The sequence below is a fragment of the Ornithorhynchus anatinus genome, chromosome 8 (genome assembly GCF_004115215.2).
Source record: "Ornithorhynchus anatinus isolate Pmale09 chromosome 8, mOrnAna1.pri.v4, whole genome shotgun sequence".
Taxonomy (NCBI): Eukaryota; Metazoa; Chordata; class Mammalia; order Monotremata; family Ornithorhynchidae; genus Ornithorhynchus; species Ornithorhynchus anatinus.
This window is the reverse complement of record NC_041735.1, coordinates 54,750,005-54,766,938: the sequence shown is the minus strand read 5'-3', so window position 1 is coordinate 54,766,938 and position 16,934 is coordinate 54,750,005. Positions and strand designations below refer to the sequence as shown.

The window sequence follows — 16,934 nt, the reverse complement described above, 5'->3', positions numbered from 1 at the left end:
CCACTGCACCAATGAAAATCCTGCCCTGTTCTCTCACGATGGCAACAGGACGCTTTGTCATCCTTAACATATATCCTAATTTTCGAGAACACACCACCTCATTTCCTCAGGCTTCCCACTGACAGCCATGACGGACCTCTCACCCATGAATTAATGCAAATTCTTCCTGAATTGTTTTTTCATTTACTGTAACATCAAGTCCACCTGCTTCATACATTTTGGTACAGTCTTACAAATTGTATGAAAAAAAGTAAAAGTTTTCCACAGTTTTTTTCTACATTATTCATCTTTGTCCTGTCTTAAAGACTGGATTGGCCAGATTCCACAGTTCCTTCTTTGGATCTGCAAAATCAAAATGTGCAGGACTTGGGTTTAAATTCAACTGGACAAAAATAATTGTTACACAAACTTCAGTAATTTCTAAGCCCACAAAACAATGCTGAAAACTAATTGTTCAAAACAGTTCATTTTAAGAAAAGTGTGCAGCCCTACAACAGCCTTAAACCCGAATCTGACTTATTCCAAAGTCAAAATAATAGAGTTTAAATGGTCAGAAAAATCAACCACAATTAAGTGGTTGACAAGGAGTTTTAATTAAATGTAATAAAAATCAAAATTTTTAAAATGATATACAATTTAATTATGTCGATTGTTATGCTTCATTCTATCATTTAAAATTTAAGGCAGAAAAGGCCCGATGCGAGTGACAGCTTTTCAAGACATCTTGATTAGTAGAGAAGCACACACAGTATATACATGTTTTTAGCTATCACTTACCACCGGAAACAGGAGCATCCATGAAAACGGCTCCCATTTTTTCAGCTTCCTTAGCTAGTTCCTTTGAAACTGCAGGATCGATAGTACTGGAATCTATTAACAATGAACCTTTCTTCACTTTCCTAAATAAATTTTTTAAAAAAATTGTAGTTAGGCACTCTCAATAGACTCTGCAAGCACTAGGCATATAGGATTAATACCATGCCAAGACAACCCAGCCTATAAATTGCTACACCTATCAAGGAGGTCTTAATCTTAAAATCATATTACAACTAGCTAGTCCCACCACAGTCTTTCCAACACAATCAGCAAAACACACATTCACTTTCAACTAAACAAAAAGATTTCAGTGAAGGCAGCCCACAGTCCAATTAATGAAGGCGAATGTAGAAAGCAGATACAGAACTCAAAACACGTGCTGAATTTAGACAGTAATTCTACCATATTCACGTACTATTTAACAGGACAACACTTCTTGGGGTTCAGTCTTTTGAAAATGGTTTCTCTGAACTGAATAACCTCATGTGGGATTTCTCATGTCTATACGCAATTTCCTCAAGAAGGACGCTTATCTGCTGTATAGTAGCAACCTTCTTTTGTTTTTAATGCCATGTTAAACGTTTACTATGTGCCAGACACTGTACTGAACGCTGGGGCAGATACAGGCTAATCAAGTTGGACACAGTCCATGTGTCACAGGGGGCTCACAGTCTTAATCCCCATTTTACGGATAAGGTAACTGAGGCAAAGGGAAGTTAAGTGACTCGCCCAAGGTCACCCAGCAGACAAGTGGGGGAACCAGAATTAGAACCCAGGTCCTGTGCTCCATCCACTAGACCAGACCAGTTCTCCCTCCAACTCAGACCGCAAGTCCCATGAGGGACAGAGACTGTGTCCAACCAATCTGGCATCTACACCAGCACTTAGTTCAGGGCTTGGCACATAGTAAATGCTTAACAAATATTATAACTATTGTTAAAAACTATTAATAAAGCTGGAAACTACAACAGGTCCTCCAAGGAGGGACAATTACCAGCACCACACTAGCAGACTGATAAAGAAGGAGCAGCAGATAGATAATGGCCTGTTGTGGGCGGGGATCGTCTCCCTTGCTGTATTGTACTTCCCAAGCGCTCAGTATAGTCCTCTGCACAAAGTAAGCGCTCAATAAATACGAATGAATGAATGGAAAATGGTGGCCCACTAAATTCCTTGAGGGAATGTCCTCATTTCATGGAGTCTCATTCCTAGCATAGTTCCACGCCTCTGAGGGGCGTTCAATAAATAACTGTTTGAGATGACGCTGTCAAGAGTTAATTTCATCTCTCATAGGAGCTTTTCTTGGCAGACTGGGATGGAGCTATTTCTTTTTTTGCAAGTGGTAGTGAGCACACAGGGAAAGTAGCTTGTTAAACACACGGCTAGTAGTTCAAAAGGGTTTTAACTGAAGTTACCGAAGCCCGGTTAATAGTGGAAGCAGAATATATACGTTGAGAAAATGGGGAGTCAAGGAAGAGGCTTCCACATCTTTGGCTTGGAAGAAAAAAAAAAATCATTCTTATATAAAGAGTGAGGAGCTACACAAATCCCCTTGAAGAAACAGAAAAAAACACGAGCATGATTCTAACAGATGTGGAATTTTGAAGCTACCACACCATAACAGGAAATTATCCACCACAGAGCAAATACCTACTTCAGAATTCCAGTTGGTCCTGTATAAGCTTCTATTGCATTGAGGCTGGAGGGCAGCATTGTAATAATTCTGTCTGCTCTCTCTGCTACATCTGCTGGTGAAGCCATTACCTATAAAAATAAAATTGAAGAAAATGATCAAAGCTGCAAAGCTTTAACATTCTACAAAAGTGACAAAGATGGGATTTAACCTACATTTGTGCTAAATTGATTTACTAGACACAAAATTCAGGAGATCATTTCTACCTATTTAATTCTTTAACACTGCTATAGCTGTCAAGGTAAAATTAATACTTTTTATTGACTTCAACCGTCTGTAGAGCACAAACATGACCCACTGCACTCCGGTTTATAGGCGTACGCATAAATATAACTGTGACAGCTACCAAAATCATACATCAAACCAAAAGATTGAAAGCTTTCACCCTCATGGTCTAAAATAAGGAGTTCATTCCTCTTACACATACAAATCCTGTTTCCATGGCATCAAAATCTGTTGTTTACTTTAAAAAGCGTGAGGGGAGCTGTGGGGGGAAAAGGGCAAAATCTAACAGCCCTGGGAACAGACACACTTCTCATGGCTCCTCCTGTCGGGATCCTGAAATCGCATACTTTTTTGGTATGTACTTTGGTTGGCTGAGAAAAACATTCTAGCACTATCAGCCGGGCAGCCCGATCACACGATTGACAAGGGAGTCTGACCTGGTGCGGAGAACAGGGAAAGCTTTCTTATACCAAATGGGACATGCATAGCGTGGCTAAAATAGCCAGATTTTTTTTTTTTCCAAGGTCTAAGTGGGGCATCACCAGCCAGAAAACAAGACTTCCCAGGAAGGCAGGAAAGGGAATGGAAAGAGAGGAGGAGGAAAAGGCAATAGAAGCAATCATATTTGTTGAGCGCTTACTGTGGGCAGGGCACTGTTCAGAGGGTACCATATAACCGAGTTGGTAGACACGGTCCCCGCCCACAACAAGCTTACAGTCTAGAGAGGGAAAGCCCAAGGAGACAGAGGTACACATCACAGACTCCGAGTATCAGGCTAGTGAAGGCTTTAAAAGCCCCTATGTTAAACCCAGGCCGGGTCCTTCCCGGCTGACCTGGCAGACAGTAGGAGGTCAGACGGAAGTGAGGCAGGTGAAATAAGAGAGAAAGAAATGGGAGAAAGAAAATAAAGGATGCAATTTATTCTTGCTAAAATGCTTAGACTGCTGAGGGACTGTCTCAATGAAAAATACCACCATGGTTTTCACAAATTGGTTCTTTCTGGGTCTCCTTACCTCTTGCTCTTTCAGCAGCTCGATTCCTGCCTCCCACCCCCTAACCGTGGGGGTCCTTCAAGGCTCTGAGTCACCTTCTCTTCTCCCTTTACACTCACTCCCTTGGGGAGCTCATCACTCCCATGGCTTCAACTACCACCTTTATGGGGGGTGATTCCCAAATGTACCTTGCTAGACCCCACCTCTCTCCTTCGCAAGCCTGTATTTAAAAAAACACACCAAGAAATAAAAGGGAAAGGCAGGTGAAATAAAAGAAAATGAGCAGTGTAGCCTAGTGGATAGAGCACAGGCCTTGTGTCACAAGGACCTCGCTTCTAATCCCGGCTCTGACACTTATCTGTTGTGTGACCTTGGGCAAGTCACTTCATTTCTCTGCCCGGATTCTCTCATCTGTAAAATGGGCATTAAGACTGTGAGCCCCATATGGGACCGTATGTGTCCAACCCCATGAGCTTTTATCTACCCCAGTGCTTAGCACAGTGCCTGGAACATAGTAAGCGTTTTGCAATACCATTAAAAAAATTAAGAAGATTTTTTAATGGTACTTGTTAATAAGCACTTACCACATGCCACACACTGTTCTAAGTGTTGTGGTAGATACAAGGTAATCAAGTTGGACATTGTCCCTGTCCCACGTGATGCTCACCGTCTTAATCCCCATTTTACAGATGAGGTAACTTGGGCACAGAGAAGTTAAGAGACTTGCCCAAGGTCCCAGAGCAGACAAGTGATTGTCTCCATTTGTTGCCAAATTGTACTTTCCAAGTGCTTAGTACAGTGCTCTGCACACAGTGAGGGCTCAATAAATACGACTGAATAAAGGAATGAAAGTGGTAGAGGTGGGATTAGAACACAGATCCTTGCCCTTGCACTGTTTTCTACCTTCGGAGGCTGCTCTAGTATTTCCATTATAACAACTACCAGTTCATTCGTGCAGAGAGATCACACAGGAACTACGTGGCCTTTTCACTTATTAGCTTAAAGGTGCAAAGTTTTTTGCTTCAGTTAACACGAGAAAACAGGTTCCAGAATTTAAATGATGTGCCTCCAGTCCCACTAGGAGCTGAGGATAAGAATAACAGAACTGAATTCTAACGGCCGGATCTTATTTCTTCTCCAGGTACTGGTTTCAAAAGGTATTAGAAATGAGATACTGACATCTCTTACGGAAAGGACTAAAATAGAAGACTTCCTGGAAACAGAAATGTCCGTGTTTTTTGTACCGCAAAGACTTGCGAACATTTACTTTTGATTTTTAGTACTTTAAAACAAGAGGATTCTTAGAGACGGACTGCAAAGAGAGGAACGTTGTAACGACCTAAGACAATGCATTTTTTTCTTCATTCAGAATTTGACTTTCAAAGTAATATCCCAAGGAAATTAATTTTCATCTTGCAATTCAGTTTCCCATGTCATTTTTTATCATCTCGGGAACAGAACATGAGGAATAAATATTGTATTAGCAGCACAGGAAATCAAATTTCAAATGGCCCAGATTTTAAAACAAAGGAGTAGATGTTCTCTTCCTCCTATTTCATGCTAAAGGAGAGGGATTGTCTTGGCTACGGGGCACAACCTGGACAAGTATTTTTCACTCTAGCGAGCTCTGGAATGAAAACTCCCAGCCCAAAAAGTGCACAATAAGTTCCAACGTGCATCCATTTGGCATATTCATTCAATTATATTTACTGAACGCTTAACTGTGTGCAAAGCATTGTACTAGTGCTTGAGAGAGTACAACAGGCACATTCCTTGCCCACAAAGGCTTCACAGTCTAGAGGGGGAAACTGATATTAATATACAAATATAAATAAATTCCAGATATATATGTATATATATAGTGCTGTGGGGCTGAGAGGGAGGATGAATGAAAGAAGCAAGTCAGGGAGACAAGTGAAGCCAAGATTAGAACCCATGACCCTCTGACTTCCAGGTCCATGCTCTATCCACTACACCATGCTGCCTTCTTTTGGTGGTGTCGTCAACAGTGATGGGAAAGTAGGCAGGCGGACAGGGTTCGGGTGGGAAGATAAAGTTCAGTTTTAGCCATATTAAGTTTGAGGTGAAAGGAGGACATCCAAGTAGAGATGTCTTGAAGGCAGAAGGAAATGCGAGACTGCAGAGAGGGAGAGAGATCAGGGCTGGCAATGTAGATCTGGGTATCGACCACACAGGTGGTAGCTGAAGCCGTGTGAGTGAATTAGTTCTCCAAGGGAATGGTTGCAGATGGAGAATAATAATAATGTTGGTATTTGTTAAGCGCTTACTATGTGCAGAGTACTGTTCTAAGCGCTGGGGGAGATACAGGGTAATCAGGTTGTCCCACGTGAGGCTCGCAGTCTTCATCCCCATTTTGCAGATGAGGGAACTGAGGCCCAGAAAAGTGAAGTGACTTGCCCACAGTCACACAGCTGACAAGTGGCAGAGGCAGGATAGAAGGGGACCCAGGAATGAACCTTGAGTTAGGGGACGGAGGCAGAGGAGGAGCTGGCAAAAGAGACCGAGAACGAGTGGCCAGAGAGATGGGAGGAGAACCAGGAGAGGACCGTGTCGGTGAAGCCGAGGCTGGACGACGTTTCCAGGAGAAGGGGATGGTCGACAGTGTCAAAGGCAGCTGAGAGGTCGAGGAGGATGAGGACGGAGTAGAGGCCACTGGATCTGGCAAGGAGGCGACCTTAGAGAAGGTGGTTTCGGTGGAGCGAAAGGGACGGAAGCCAGATCGAAGAGGGTAGAGGAGGGAATTGGAGGAGAGGAACTTGAGACAGCAGGTGTAGATAGCTCGTTCATGGAATTTGGAGAGGAATGGTGAGGAGAGGGATGGGGCAATAACTGGAGGGTGCCATGGGGTCAAGGAAGGGTTATTTTAGAACAGGGGATAGACGGGCATGTCTCAAAGCAGTGGGGAAGGCATTGGCGAGTGAATATGGCAGTTAGGGAAAGAAGAAGGGGGGTAAGGGTTTTGATAAGTTGAGGAAGAATGGCGTCAGAGGCATATTTGGAGCCTTTCACTTCAGACCTTACTCATTAGACTGTAGGCTCTCTGCAGGCAGGGATCATGGACTTTGCTTGTTGGACTTTCTCAAGTACAGAGTATGTGAATGGGTGGCACCATTTTGCAATTTACCAGTTAGATTTCGCAGGCCTCCCCCTCAAATAATTATGGCATTTGTTAAGCGCTTACTACGTGCCGAGCACTGAACTAAGTTCCTCCCCCGAGAGCGATGAATGGACTTGGTTTCTTCTGGGACCTGTTGAAAGTGAACTGGACTCTCTAGAGGATACTTAGATGCAATGGGTCTTTCCAGAGACTCGCAAGCTAACAGACTGAATTGGGTTCCCCCCACCATTCCTCAGTGCTGATCTGGTGTCGATCTGAACCCAAGCGGCAGCTGGATTCTGAGGTTCATTAAATGGTCTAACATGCTCTAGAGGGGTGCACACCGGGAGCCACAATTCAACTTTAGTACATTGGTCTGGTCTGGACACACTAAGCACTCAATAAATACCACTGATTGACTGATACCAGATTAAAGAAGACTACAAAGTCTTCTTTATAGAGAAGCAGCGTGGCTCAGTGGAAAGGAGCCCGGGCTTGGGAGTCAGAGGTCATGGGTTCTAATCCTGGCTCCGCCACTTGTCAGCTGTGTGACTTTGGGCAAGTCACTTAACTTCTCTGGGCCTCAGCTACCTCATCTGTAAAATGGGGATGAAGACTGTGAGCCCCATAAAGGACAACCTAATCACCTTGTCTCCCCCCCCCAGCACTTAGAACAGTGCTTTGCACATAGTAAGCACTTCAATACAAAGCTACACCGTGCCTCACAGCACAATGGTTCAAAGGTGTGTGTGCCATCTACTAGACTGCCATCTCTAGACCGTAAGCTCACCGTGGTCAGGGAAGATGCTATGCACTCCGTTATGCTGTACTCTCCCACGTGCTCAGTACAGGGCTCTATAAAATAACCATTCAATAAATACCATGGATGATGATGTCCCGGCAATGTCAAGGTGGTCTGGCTCTTAAAGAGTGCCACAGATGTCCAGCAATTCATTCTGGTTAAAATCCTTAAACTGCAGAGGGATTGTCCCTAAAGTGAAAATACCACCTTGCTTTTGACAGTTCTCTCCTGGTTCTCTTGCCACTTGCTCTTCTACCAACTCTTCTTCTGCTTCCCACCCTCTAACTGGGGATGTCCCTTAGGGCTCTTTGAGCCATCTTCTCTTCTCACTTTACACTCACTCATCCCCCAGGGGCTTCAACTACCACCTCTGTGGGGATGACTCCCAAATATACCTTGCCAGTCCTTCCCTCTTCTTGGCAAGCTTGTATTTCCTCTGCCTCCACGTCATCTGTATGTGGGTGAACCACTGGAATCTCAAGCTCAAAGAGTCCCACTGAACTCTTCCATCTTTCCTCCCAAATCTTCTCCTCCACCTAACTTCTGAGAGGCAGCATGGCCTAGTGGATAGAGCAAGGACGGAGTCAGAAAGACCTGGATTCTAATCTCCACTCTGCCAGCACATACCAGCACCAGATTGAAAGGCTCTAAGGCAGCACAAGACACTTCTGGAGGGTGAAGAAGGTGAAAGAAGAACGGAATCCCGTTGGTACGGCTCTGCTTCTCTCTCGGCTGCTAAAAAAGTTCCCTTAGACCAAAGGTGTCCCGACAGACACTCCTCCTTCCTGCTACTGGAAGCTGACACCTCATACCATGGCTGAGCTTAAGTACAAAGATCAATCTGATGGCTGCCTTTTCAAATAGAACATTAATAATAATAATAATGATGGTATTTAAGTGCTTACTATGTGCCAGGCACTGTACTAAGCACTGGACTGGATACAAGCAAATCGAGTTGGGCACAGTCACTGTCCCATGTGGGGCTCAGTCTCAAACCCCATTTTCCAGATGAGGTAACTGAGGAACAGAGAGGTGAAATCACTTGCCCAAGACTACAGAGCAGATTAGTGGCAGAGTTGGGATTAGAACCCATGACCTTCTAAACTAGGTAAGGGGTTCAGTACTTCAACTCCTAAACCAAAAGTTCTAGGTAGCTTGGATCTGGAGCCCCCCACAAATAAGATTAGAATAAATAATAATAACAATAATAATGGTTAAGTACTTACTGCGTGCCAAATACGGTACACTCAGATTAGACACAGTCCCTGTCCCACATGGAGATCACAATCTAAGGGGAAGCGTGACTTTTAAAACGTGCCTCTCCAAGTACTTGAATCCCTAAGTGCTAAAGAACAATCCTGTTGTGGTCTTGAAGCTCAAAAATATCTCAGTTAACATCTTGAAACAGTTGGCTGATACGATCGAGCTTACTTAGCCAAATGCTTATTTAACAAGATTTACGTAGATGCCAAATCCAAACCCCAGGGAATTACTTACCCAAACATTTTCAGTCTTGTAACTCCAGAATGATAAAATGGCTTCCCAATTTTTAAAGGGGAAGCAAAACAAGCAAGAATCTAATTAAGCCTCCCTCCTTCAGATAGCCTACATAAGAAATGTACATGCTTCCCTGAACTTTTAGCAGAGAAACAACAGCAATACTACTGAAAATCCTTACCCAATCAAAGCCAGGCAGACTACCTTTGGGACTAAACTTTAGAAAGAGCAACAAACATCTCCCTGAAAAGCTAAAGGGTTTTCGATCTACCCAAACTGCATGTTTTTTCAAGTCGCCTTATTTCTCATGTTCTTTAAACCCCCCTGCAATTCTTCCTAAAATTGAAGGCATTTAAAATAGTTGACAATTAGAGAAACATTTGACTTTATGCGTCTTAATAATAACAGAGACACACTGAGGAAATGTTTTGCTTCAAGGGACTGAGCATGCCGTTTTGATTTTTAGAAAAAGGTCCTCTCCAAATAATAACTGAAGATAACCCCAATTTTATATATTTGCATCCGGGCCCCAACAATGAACCCCTTGGGCAACTGGGAGGAAAATGCCGGCTTGCTGCATTCTGTTCCCAAATCAAGTTGCCAAGCAGCAGCAGCAGCCCACACCTGCCCTTCTTGGAGAGCTGCCAGCCTGGTGGGGGATGCTCTGCACTCACTCGACACACACGTGGCTCGGTTGGATTTCTAACAGCAGAGCGATCCACCAACCGTACATGAGCATCAAGGGCTTGAACCAGAAAGCGGTGCCCCCGAAGCATCTAGATTAGGGTGCTTCCCAATTTCAGAAAGACTCACCGAGGCAAACGGGACAGCTTCCTAGAACCAAGTCAGATCGCAAGGACGTTTCTGTTCAAAAATCCCTTTTTAAGGCTGGACCTTTACAAAGCAGCAGCAGGGCCTAGTGGAAAGCACACTGGCCTAGAAGTCAGAGGACCTGGATTCTAATCCCAGCTCTCCCACTTGTCTGCTGTGGGTGTGTAAACTCACTCTAGACTGTAAGCTTGTTGTGGGCAGGGAACGTGTCTGTTTACTGTTACATTGTACCCTCCCAAGTGCTTAGGACAGTGCTCTGCAAATAGTAGGCGCTCAGTAAATATGACTGAATGAATGACCTTGGAGAAGTTCTCTGTGCCTCAGTTATCTCATCTATAAAAAGGGGATTAAATCCTCCTCCCTCTTAGACTGTGAGTTCCATGTAGGATGAAGACTGTGTCCAATCTGATTATCTTGTATCTCCTCCAACATTTAGTACCTTGTTTGGCTCACACTAAGCATTTCAGTACATTAAACAAAATTGGAAAAAAACCAACAAACAAAAACCAGTTCCCGCTTCCTCCCAGATGGAGTTCTCAACCAGGGCAGGAATCCCCTGGAGTGCCTAGAAGTTCTTAAAGGCTCCCCTCAGTGCTTGGCAAGTCCAATCTATCCCAAGCTGCCCGAAAAGCACATTCAAGAGAACTGCAAGGGTACTGCTCACACCAGCAGCTGTCAATCCTAAATGACACTGCAAACTATTATAGATGCACCCTTCACAGGGACACTAGGCAGCCTAGATGGAAGCCAATTCCCCTTTCTGTCCCCGCTAATGAACTCACAGAAGGGAAGCCTCTGGATGTGTTACTCCCATCTTTGAGAAGAGGAGATTAGAGCTCAAATTTAGTGTCGCCTTTCATCCTTTGCATTTTCTCCACCCTTATCCTCTTCTGACTTCTCCTCCCAAACACCTGATTTTCATTTAAATGTGAAAGAATCCAGACTGCGCATTGACTTTTGGAAAAAAAATAGGAACATAAAAATCAAAGACACCAGCTACTCTAATTTTAGGACAACTAAAACACTGTTGGTAATTCCGCAGTCCTTCATTTGTTCAATGAAATTTATTGAGCATCTACTATGCACAGTACACTAAGCTAAAGGCTTGAGGTAGTATGACTGAATTAGGAGACGTGATCCCCGCCCTCAGAGACTTTACAAACTAATTTACAATTACAATTTACAATTACAATTATTCTTATAATTTGTCATAGTGCTGAAACGGTTCTTGTTACAGTGGAAGACTCAATAAACACCAATTATTATTCCCTTAACTTTATAAAACCGGAATGCTGTGCATTTATAAACCCCGGCAGTTAAAGTGGGATACAACCAGGATAACTGGGAAACTAATAATCTTAGGTAGACTAGGGAGTAGCGTATAAAGAGGAAGAGGAAAGTATGGAGGAGGGAAGGAAAAAGGACAGGGAAGTGGGAGGACTGAAAACCCTTTCACCAGTCAGTCAATTGGATTTATTGAGTACTTTGTGCAGAGCACTGTACTAATTTCTTGGGAAAATGCAATATAACAATAAACAGACATATTCCCCACTCACAACAAGTTTTTTGTCTAGATACAATCTAGTTATCATCCACCACAGTTGGCTGACTCCAGCCCAGTGGATGGCAAATGGTGAACAATGTCAGCAGGCAGTGAAAGACAGTGGTAAACAAAGGGGAACAAACCACAACCACCCCAAAACTGGTTCTTTCGACCTGGGGGTAAAAGTTTGCCATATGGGCACAAATCGTGTTTTTGCTGTAACCACAAATCCCGATCCCAGCTCCACAAAGGTCACGTCAGCACCGGCAGCGACTGCAGTAGAAGCGGAAATCACCACTTAGCTGACGGGTTCCATCCTGTCACCGGGGCAAAGACGTGACCCTTCTATACGTCCCAACTCAAGTTTGTCGGATGGCAGGACAGAACCCTAAAAAGTGGGGCAAAACTTCCCAAATTAGGACTTCTGGGGACATCTGCCCATGAGTAGAGCTTTCACTGTACAAGAAAATCAAAATAAGGAGAGAGGTCCCTAGAAGGTGAGCTAACAAACATCACAGATTGAACTGAAGATCCAACTGTCTACATTTCAACAAACTGCATGTTTCTTGGTCTTTGGAAGCAAAGAGGCTTGTTCAGCAACCCCGTGTGTAATTATAAATCCGTTAGTGCTCAACTCAATGAACATATAAAAGGTTGTGCTCAGGATCTTCACTAGATTTTTACTGGGCTTTAAACACTGGTTTCCACACTGCCTACGTTTCCCTGCCATATCACTTACTGTGGTTCTCAGGGACTCCAGTGAGGGGGTGAGGCGGGAAGAAGCGAGCAGCCATCATCTTTAAATTACATATTATAGATTACTTATTTTTTCATATTAATGTTTATCTCCCCCTCTAGACTGAAAACTCACTATGGGCAGGGAACATATCTGCTAATTCTGTTGTACTGTCCTCTCCCAAGTGCTCTGTACAGTCCTCTGCACATAGTAAACTCTCAATAAATAGCATTAATAGTAGATTGATCGAGTGGTGAGAGAGAATGGTGGTGGGTGCTGGATGCCTCAGTCTGATGGATTGCTGCTCCCCGCCTCCCCCGCCTTTACTGCATGTGCCCCACTTAAGCGTGGCCACTACGTGGAGCAGCAGAGACTCCATATGCTTAAAGCCTACCATCTGCTGACCCTGCCATCCAGCGACCTTCAAAGGACCTAAAGCAGAGAGCGCATTTCCTCTAAGAGGCTAATCTAATCCCAGCTCTGCACTTGTCTGTTGTGTGATGCTGGGTAAATCGCTTAACTTCCCTATGCCTCAGTTACCTTCTCTATAAAATGGGGATTAAGACTGGGAGCCCTATGTAGGACAGGAACTGTTTTCAACCTCATTAACTTGAATCCACTCCAGCGTTTAAAAAAAGTACTTCAAAAAATACCATAAAAAAGAGGCCGCCTCCGACTAAACCCTCATTTCCTCTTCTCCCCCTCCCTTCTGGGTCACCCTTGCACCTGACTTGCACACTTTATTCAACCCTCCCTCAGCTTCACGGTACTTATGAACAGAGCTGAATTGTCTATCTCCCCTGCTAGACTGTAAGCCCTTCATGGGTAGGGACTGTGTCTACCAACTCTGTTACGATATGCTCTCCCAAGTGTTTAGTACCATGTTCTGCTTAGAGTAAGCACTCAGTAAATATGACCGATTGACCGTCGGGACCCATGGAGGGCTTTATGGCTGCTGTTACTCTAATTGTGAAAACAAAACCACAGCTATATATCAATATGATCCCACTTTCTGCAATCAGCTGCTTGCCCTTTTGCCAGGTTGGGTAACGATTTATACCAGGAAAGTGTTCCTGCAAAACTTTTGGGAAAAGGATAGGATGGTACACTCGTAAAAAACCTATTTTTAAATAGAGTCGATTCCCACTCATTCACGGATTGTTTATCCAACTACTACATTATCTCTCAATCCTGCTATCTCTTCTTCCGACTTCTTAACTCCTTCCTTAGAGATTGAGAGAAGGCAGGTTGAAATTGCAAAAGCCAATATCAATATTTATTTGGGAAAAAACTCCAATTCACATATTTGTCAGGGGCAAAAAATGGAAGTAAACAGCTCCCAAGCTTTAGGGGGATTGTCAATTAGCTTATTTTGTTCCATTATTAAAAGCCTAAAAGCCAGATTTTTTCCTCCTATAAAAGAATGCTTATTTGGGTGTAACTCCTTCCATGCCAAGAGCATTCAATTTGCCTAAATGAATAAATCAATGGTATTAATTGAGCGCTTATTGTGTGCAGAGAACTGTATTAGGCCTTTGGAAGGGTACAATGTAATAAAGCTGAAAGTCGAATTCCCTGCCCGCTAGGAGACTAAATGAAATTATTTCCCTGGAGTCTTTATTTGCATTATGAAAGCTTATCTTTTATTTACCATTATCTTTTACGCTATAAACAACTAAGTGGGGTAGATTTTTTTTTCTGAATGAAGAGAATCTCTTCCTGTGTTATGAATCACTCAACTCGCTCCTCCATTAGATCACAGTCATAGTAATGGTATTCACCGAGCACCCACAGGCATTCACTGCGTGGACGCAGCACACTGTTCTAAGTACTTGGAAAATTCAAAACGAAGTGATCCAAACCGGGGTGGGAAGGGGGTGTCACTGCCCACAGAGAATTTGCACTCCGATGGTACTTCTGATATACTATCAACAAATAGTTCCCATGACAGTATTTTTTGGGCATCAGTGTGCAAAGTCCTTGAAGTAAGCACTTGAGGGAGAACACCACAAGTAAAAGAGACAACCCCTACCCTCAAGATATAATCTATTTTGTTCGATCGTATTTATTGAGTGCTTTCTGTGCACAAAGCACTGTACTAATGGGTAAGATGGGCAAACACAAGCCATATACTAATGATGGAAGCAGGAAACACAAGGTTGCTGCTAGTGGCTGCAAGAATAAGATAGGATGAAATGTCAAAAAAAATAAGTACATTGCACAGATCGATTGATATTACTGATTTATAAAGACCTACGCAGGGCTAAAAAAGAACGTAAATATTTGTGCCACACATCTCTCCTGCTGCTCTACTTATTTTACTTAAATCAGTGGTTCTTTTTTTGGTAATGGACTCATTTTTGGGGACAGGAAATTAAGATAACTTGCAAAGAGAAAACAGGAGTTTGGGAAAACGGGGAATGAGTGGTGAAGGAGAGGGGACTGAGAAGAACAGGTGGTGGACATGACTGGATGAATGCTGACAGAGAAAAAAGGAGCAAAATATTCTCCAACTTACTACCAGACACTTCACCACAGATTTCAGGAATATGTAAGAAAGCCTGCACATAAAAGATTTTGTAGTAACCACCCGGTCTTCTTTCCACTATTCCAAAGACAAAGGGGTTGGTAAAGTAGAAAGATGAGGGAATGCTTGACAGAAAGCTAACAAGCCAGCGCTTGTTCTATTCTTTGACACTCCCCATGCCCCAACTTCTTAATATAGTGATATATCACATTATTCTGCAGTAGCAGCAACTATCCTTTTTCCTGCTCGAAATCAAGACCAGTGGAGACTGGAGGGATCTTCAGAGGCAGGTGTCCCTCAAATTCTAGAACAGAACTCCAATACCCTCTTTACACATCTTTCTCAGGGGAGAGAGATAAGTCATAAAATCAAAATGAAAGTTTCGCTGCTGGCTTTCCTTTCTTTTCTCAACAGGAAAAGCTATTGATGACTGAAGAAATCCTTTGCTTTCGATTCTTTAATCAAGGGGAAGGTATTTTCCATAAAAGATTCAATCCAAGAAGCCATCTCTTACCTGAAACGCACAAATTTTAAAATCTGTACTTTGGAAACATCATTGAAAGATGATTACCTGTTCACCCACATCTTGGAATTCTTTGCATGCTTCTGGAAACACATCATAAGCAATGACAGGATATCCATGTTTCACGAGATTTTTTGCCATTGGATTTCCCATGTTGCCCAGCCCAATGAATCCAACTGGAGTTTTGGAGGCCATTGTCCTAGAACACACTGATTTCAATATGATATTTTCAATGTTGAGACTTTTTATAAATTCATTTCAAAAAAAAATCTCACTGACAGTCTGCTTCTCAAAGGAACTAGAAAAATCTATTTTCAAATACAAGGATAGAAAAAAAGCTTATACTTTTTTTTTCTAGCAGACAAGTATGATGCATTATTGTATCATTTGCTGATTAACTCTGGGAAAACAGGGAAATATCTTTCTTAGGGTTCGATCAATTTATATCTCTTCTGGCTTCCTCTTTTTAGCTCACGTCAATTCTACACATCTCCAATTTTCTTCAGATTAAATTTTATGCTTGTGTAAAGTCCTAAATTACATGATTAGTATATTATGAAGTCCATAGTCTCACTAATAAAGGTTGATTATGCCACTGAAAATGTCCCTAAACTCTATGAAAAAGTAACCAAATTCTATCACTGGAGGACTTTTTTTCTCAGTGTTACTGAGTGGTTACTGATTCATTTCAACTTGATGTCAGTCTTCAAAATATGATCACCTGTAATTATTTCTAACCTCAATTACATTTAACCCCCAAAGTTGCCAATTTCTCAATTTCAGGAACAAGTCATCAATCTACCTACTATCAGACCTTTATGGCAGTTTAAAAAAAAAAATCACATTTTTAATTTGAATAAATGTAAAGATATATGTCTAACATGCTAACTGTATGCAGAGCTTTGTACAAAATAACTACATGTCAAAATATACATAACATTCAAAATAAAGTAGAAAACAGCACAGGTGCAGCTCTGGATCTGAAAACTTGGTTAAACTTTAAAAAAAAAAATTCAGATAGCAAATCACCATAAACACAAATACCTAAAAGCTGGAGTCGCAGAATGGGTCCTATACATCTTTTGGTCACTGATCTTTACTACCAGCAAAGGCACAGCATGGCATCAAAATTGGTAGGCAGTACTAATGGCAGCATTAGAAGCAGCGTGGCTCAGTGGAAAGAGCACGGGCTTTGGAGTCGGGGCTCATGAGTTCGAATCCCAGCTCTGCCACTTGTCGGCTGTGTGACTGTGGGCAAGTCACTTAACTTCTCTGTGCCTCAGTTCCCTCATCTGTAAAATGGGGATTAAGACTGTGAGCCCCACGTGGGACAACCTGATTCCCCTATGTCTACCCCAGCGCTTAGAACAGTGCTCGGCACATAGTAAACGCTTAACAAATACCAACATTATTATTATTATTGTTAATGAAAAGTTTGCAAACCAGTAGAATGTTCCTTGAAAGGCTAACTACAACAAAAATCTATCTACCATTCATGCATTCGTTCAATCATTTATTGAGCGCTTACTGTTGTGCACAGCAGTATATTAAGCTCTTGGGAAAGTACAATACAACAATAAACAGTGACATTACCAACCTACAACAAGTCAGGTGGTCTATTTTTGTACGGA

General features: G+C 42.6%; 1 protein-coding gene across 1 annotated transcript in view; it reads right to left on the bottom strand.

Annotated features, from left to right (window-relative positions):
• Window positions 1-16,934, bottom strand: part of HIBADH (3-hydroxyisobutyrate dehydrogenase) — a 130,550-nt gene that overhangs the window by 96,037 nt on the left and 17,579 nt on the right. The window contains exons 2-4 of the mRNA XM_007667351.3: window positions 15,352-15,512; window positions 2,471-2,580; window positions 778-899 (exon numbers count right to left, since the gene is read on the bottom strand). Of these exons, the coding sequence (XP_007665541.2) occupies window positions 778-899; window positions 2,471-2,580; window positions 15,352-15,512 (393 nt within the window). The remainder of the gene's footprint in view (window positions 1-777; window positions 900-2,470; window positions 2,581-15,351; window positions 15,513-16,934) is intronic.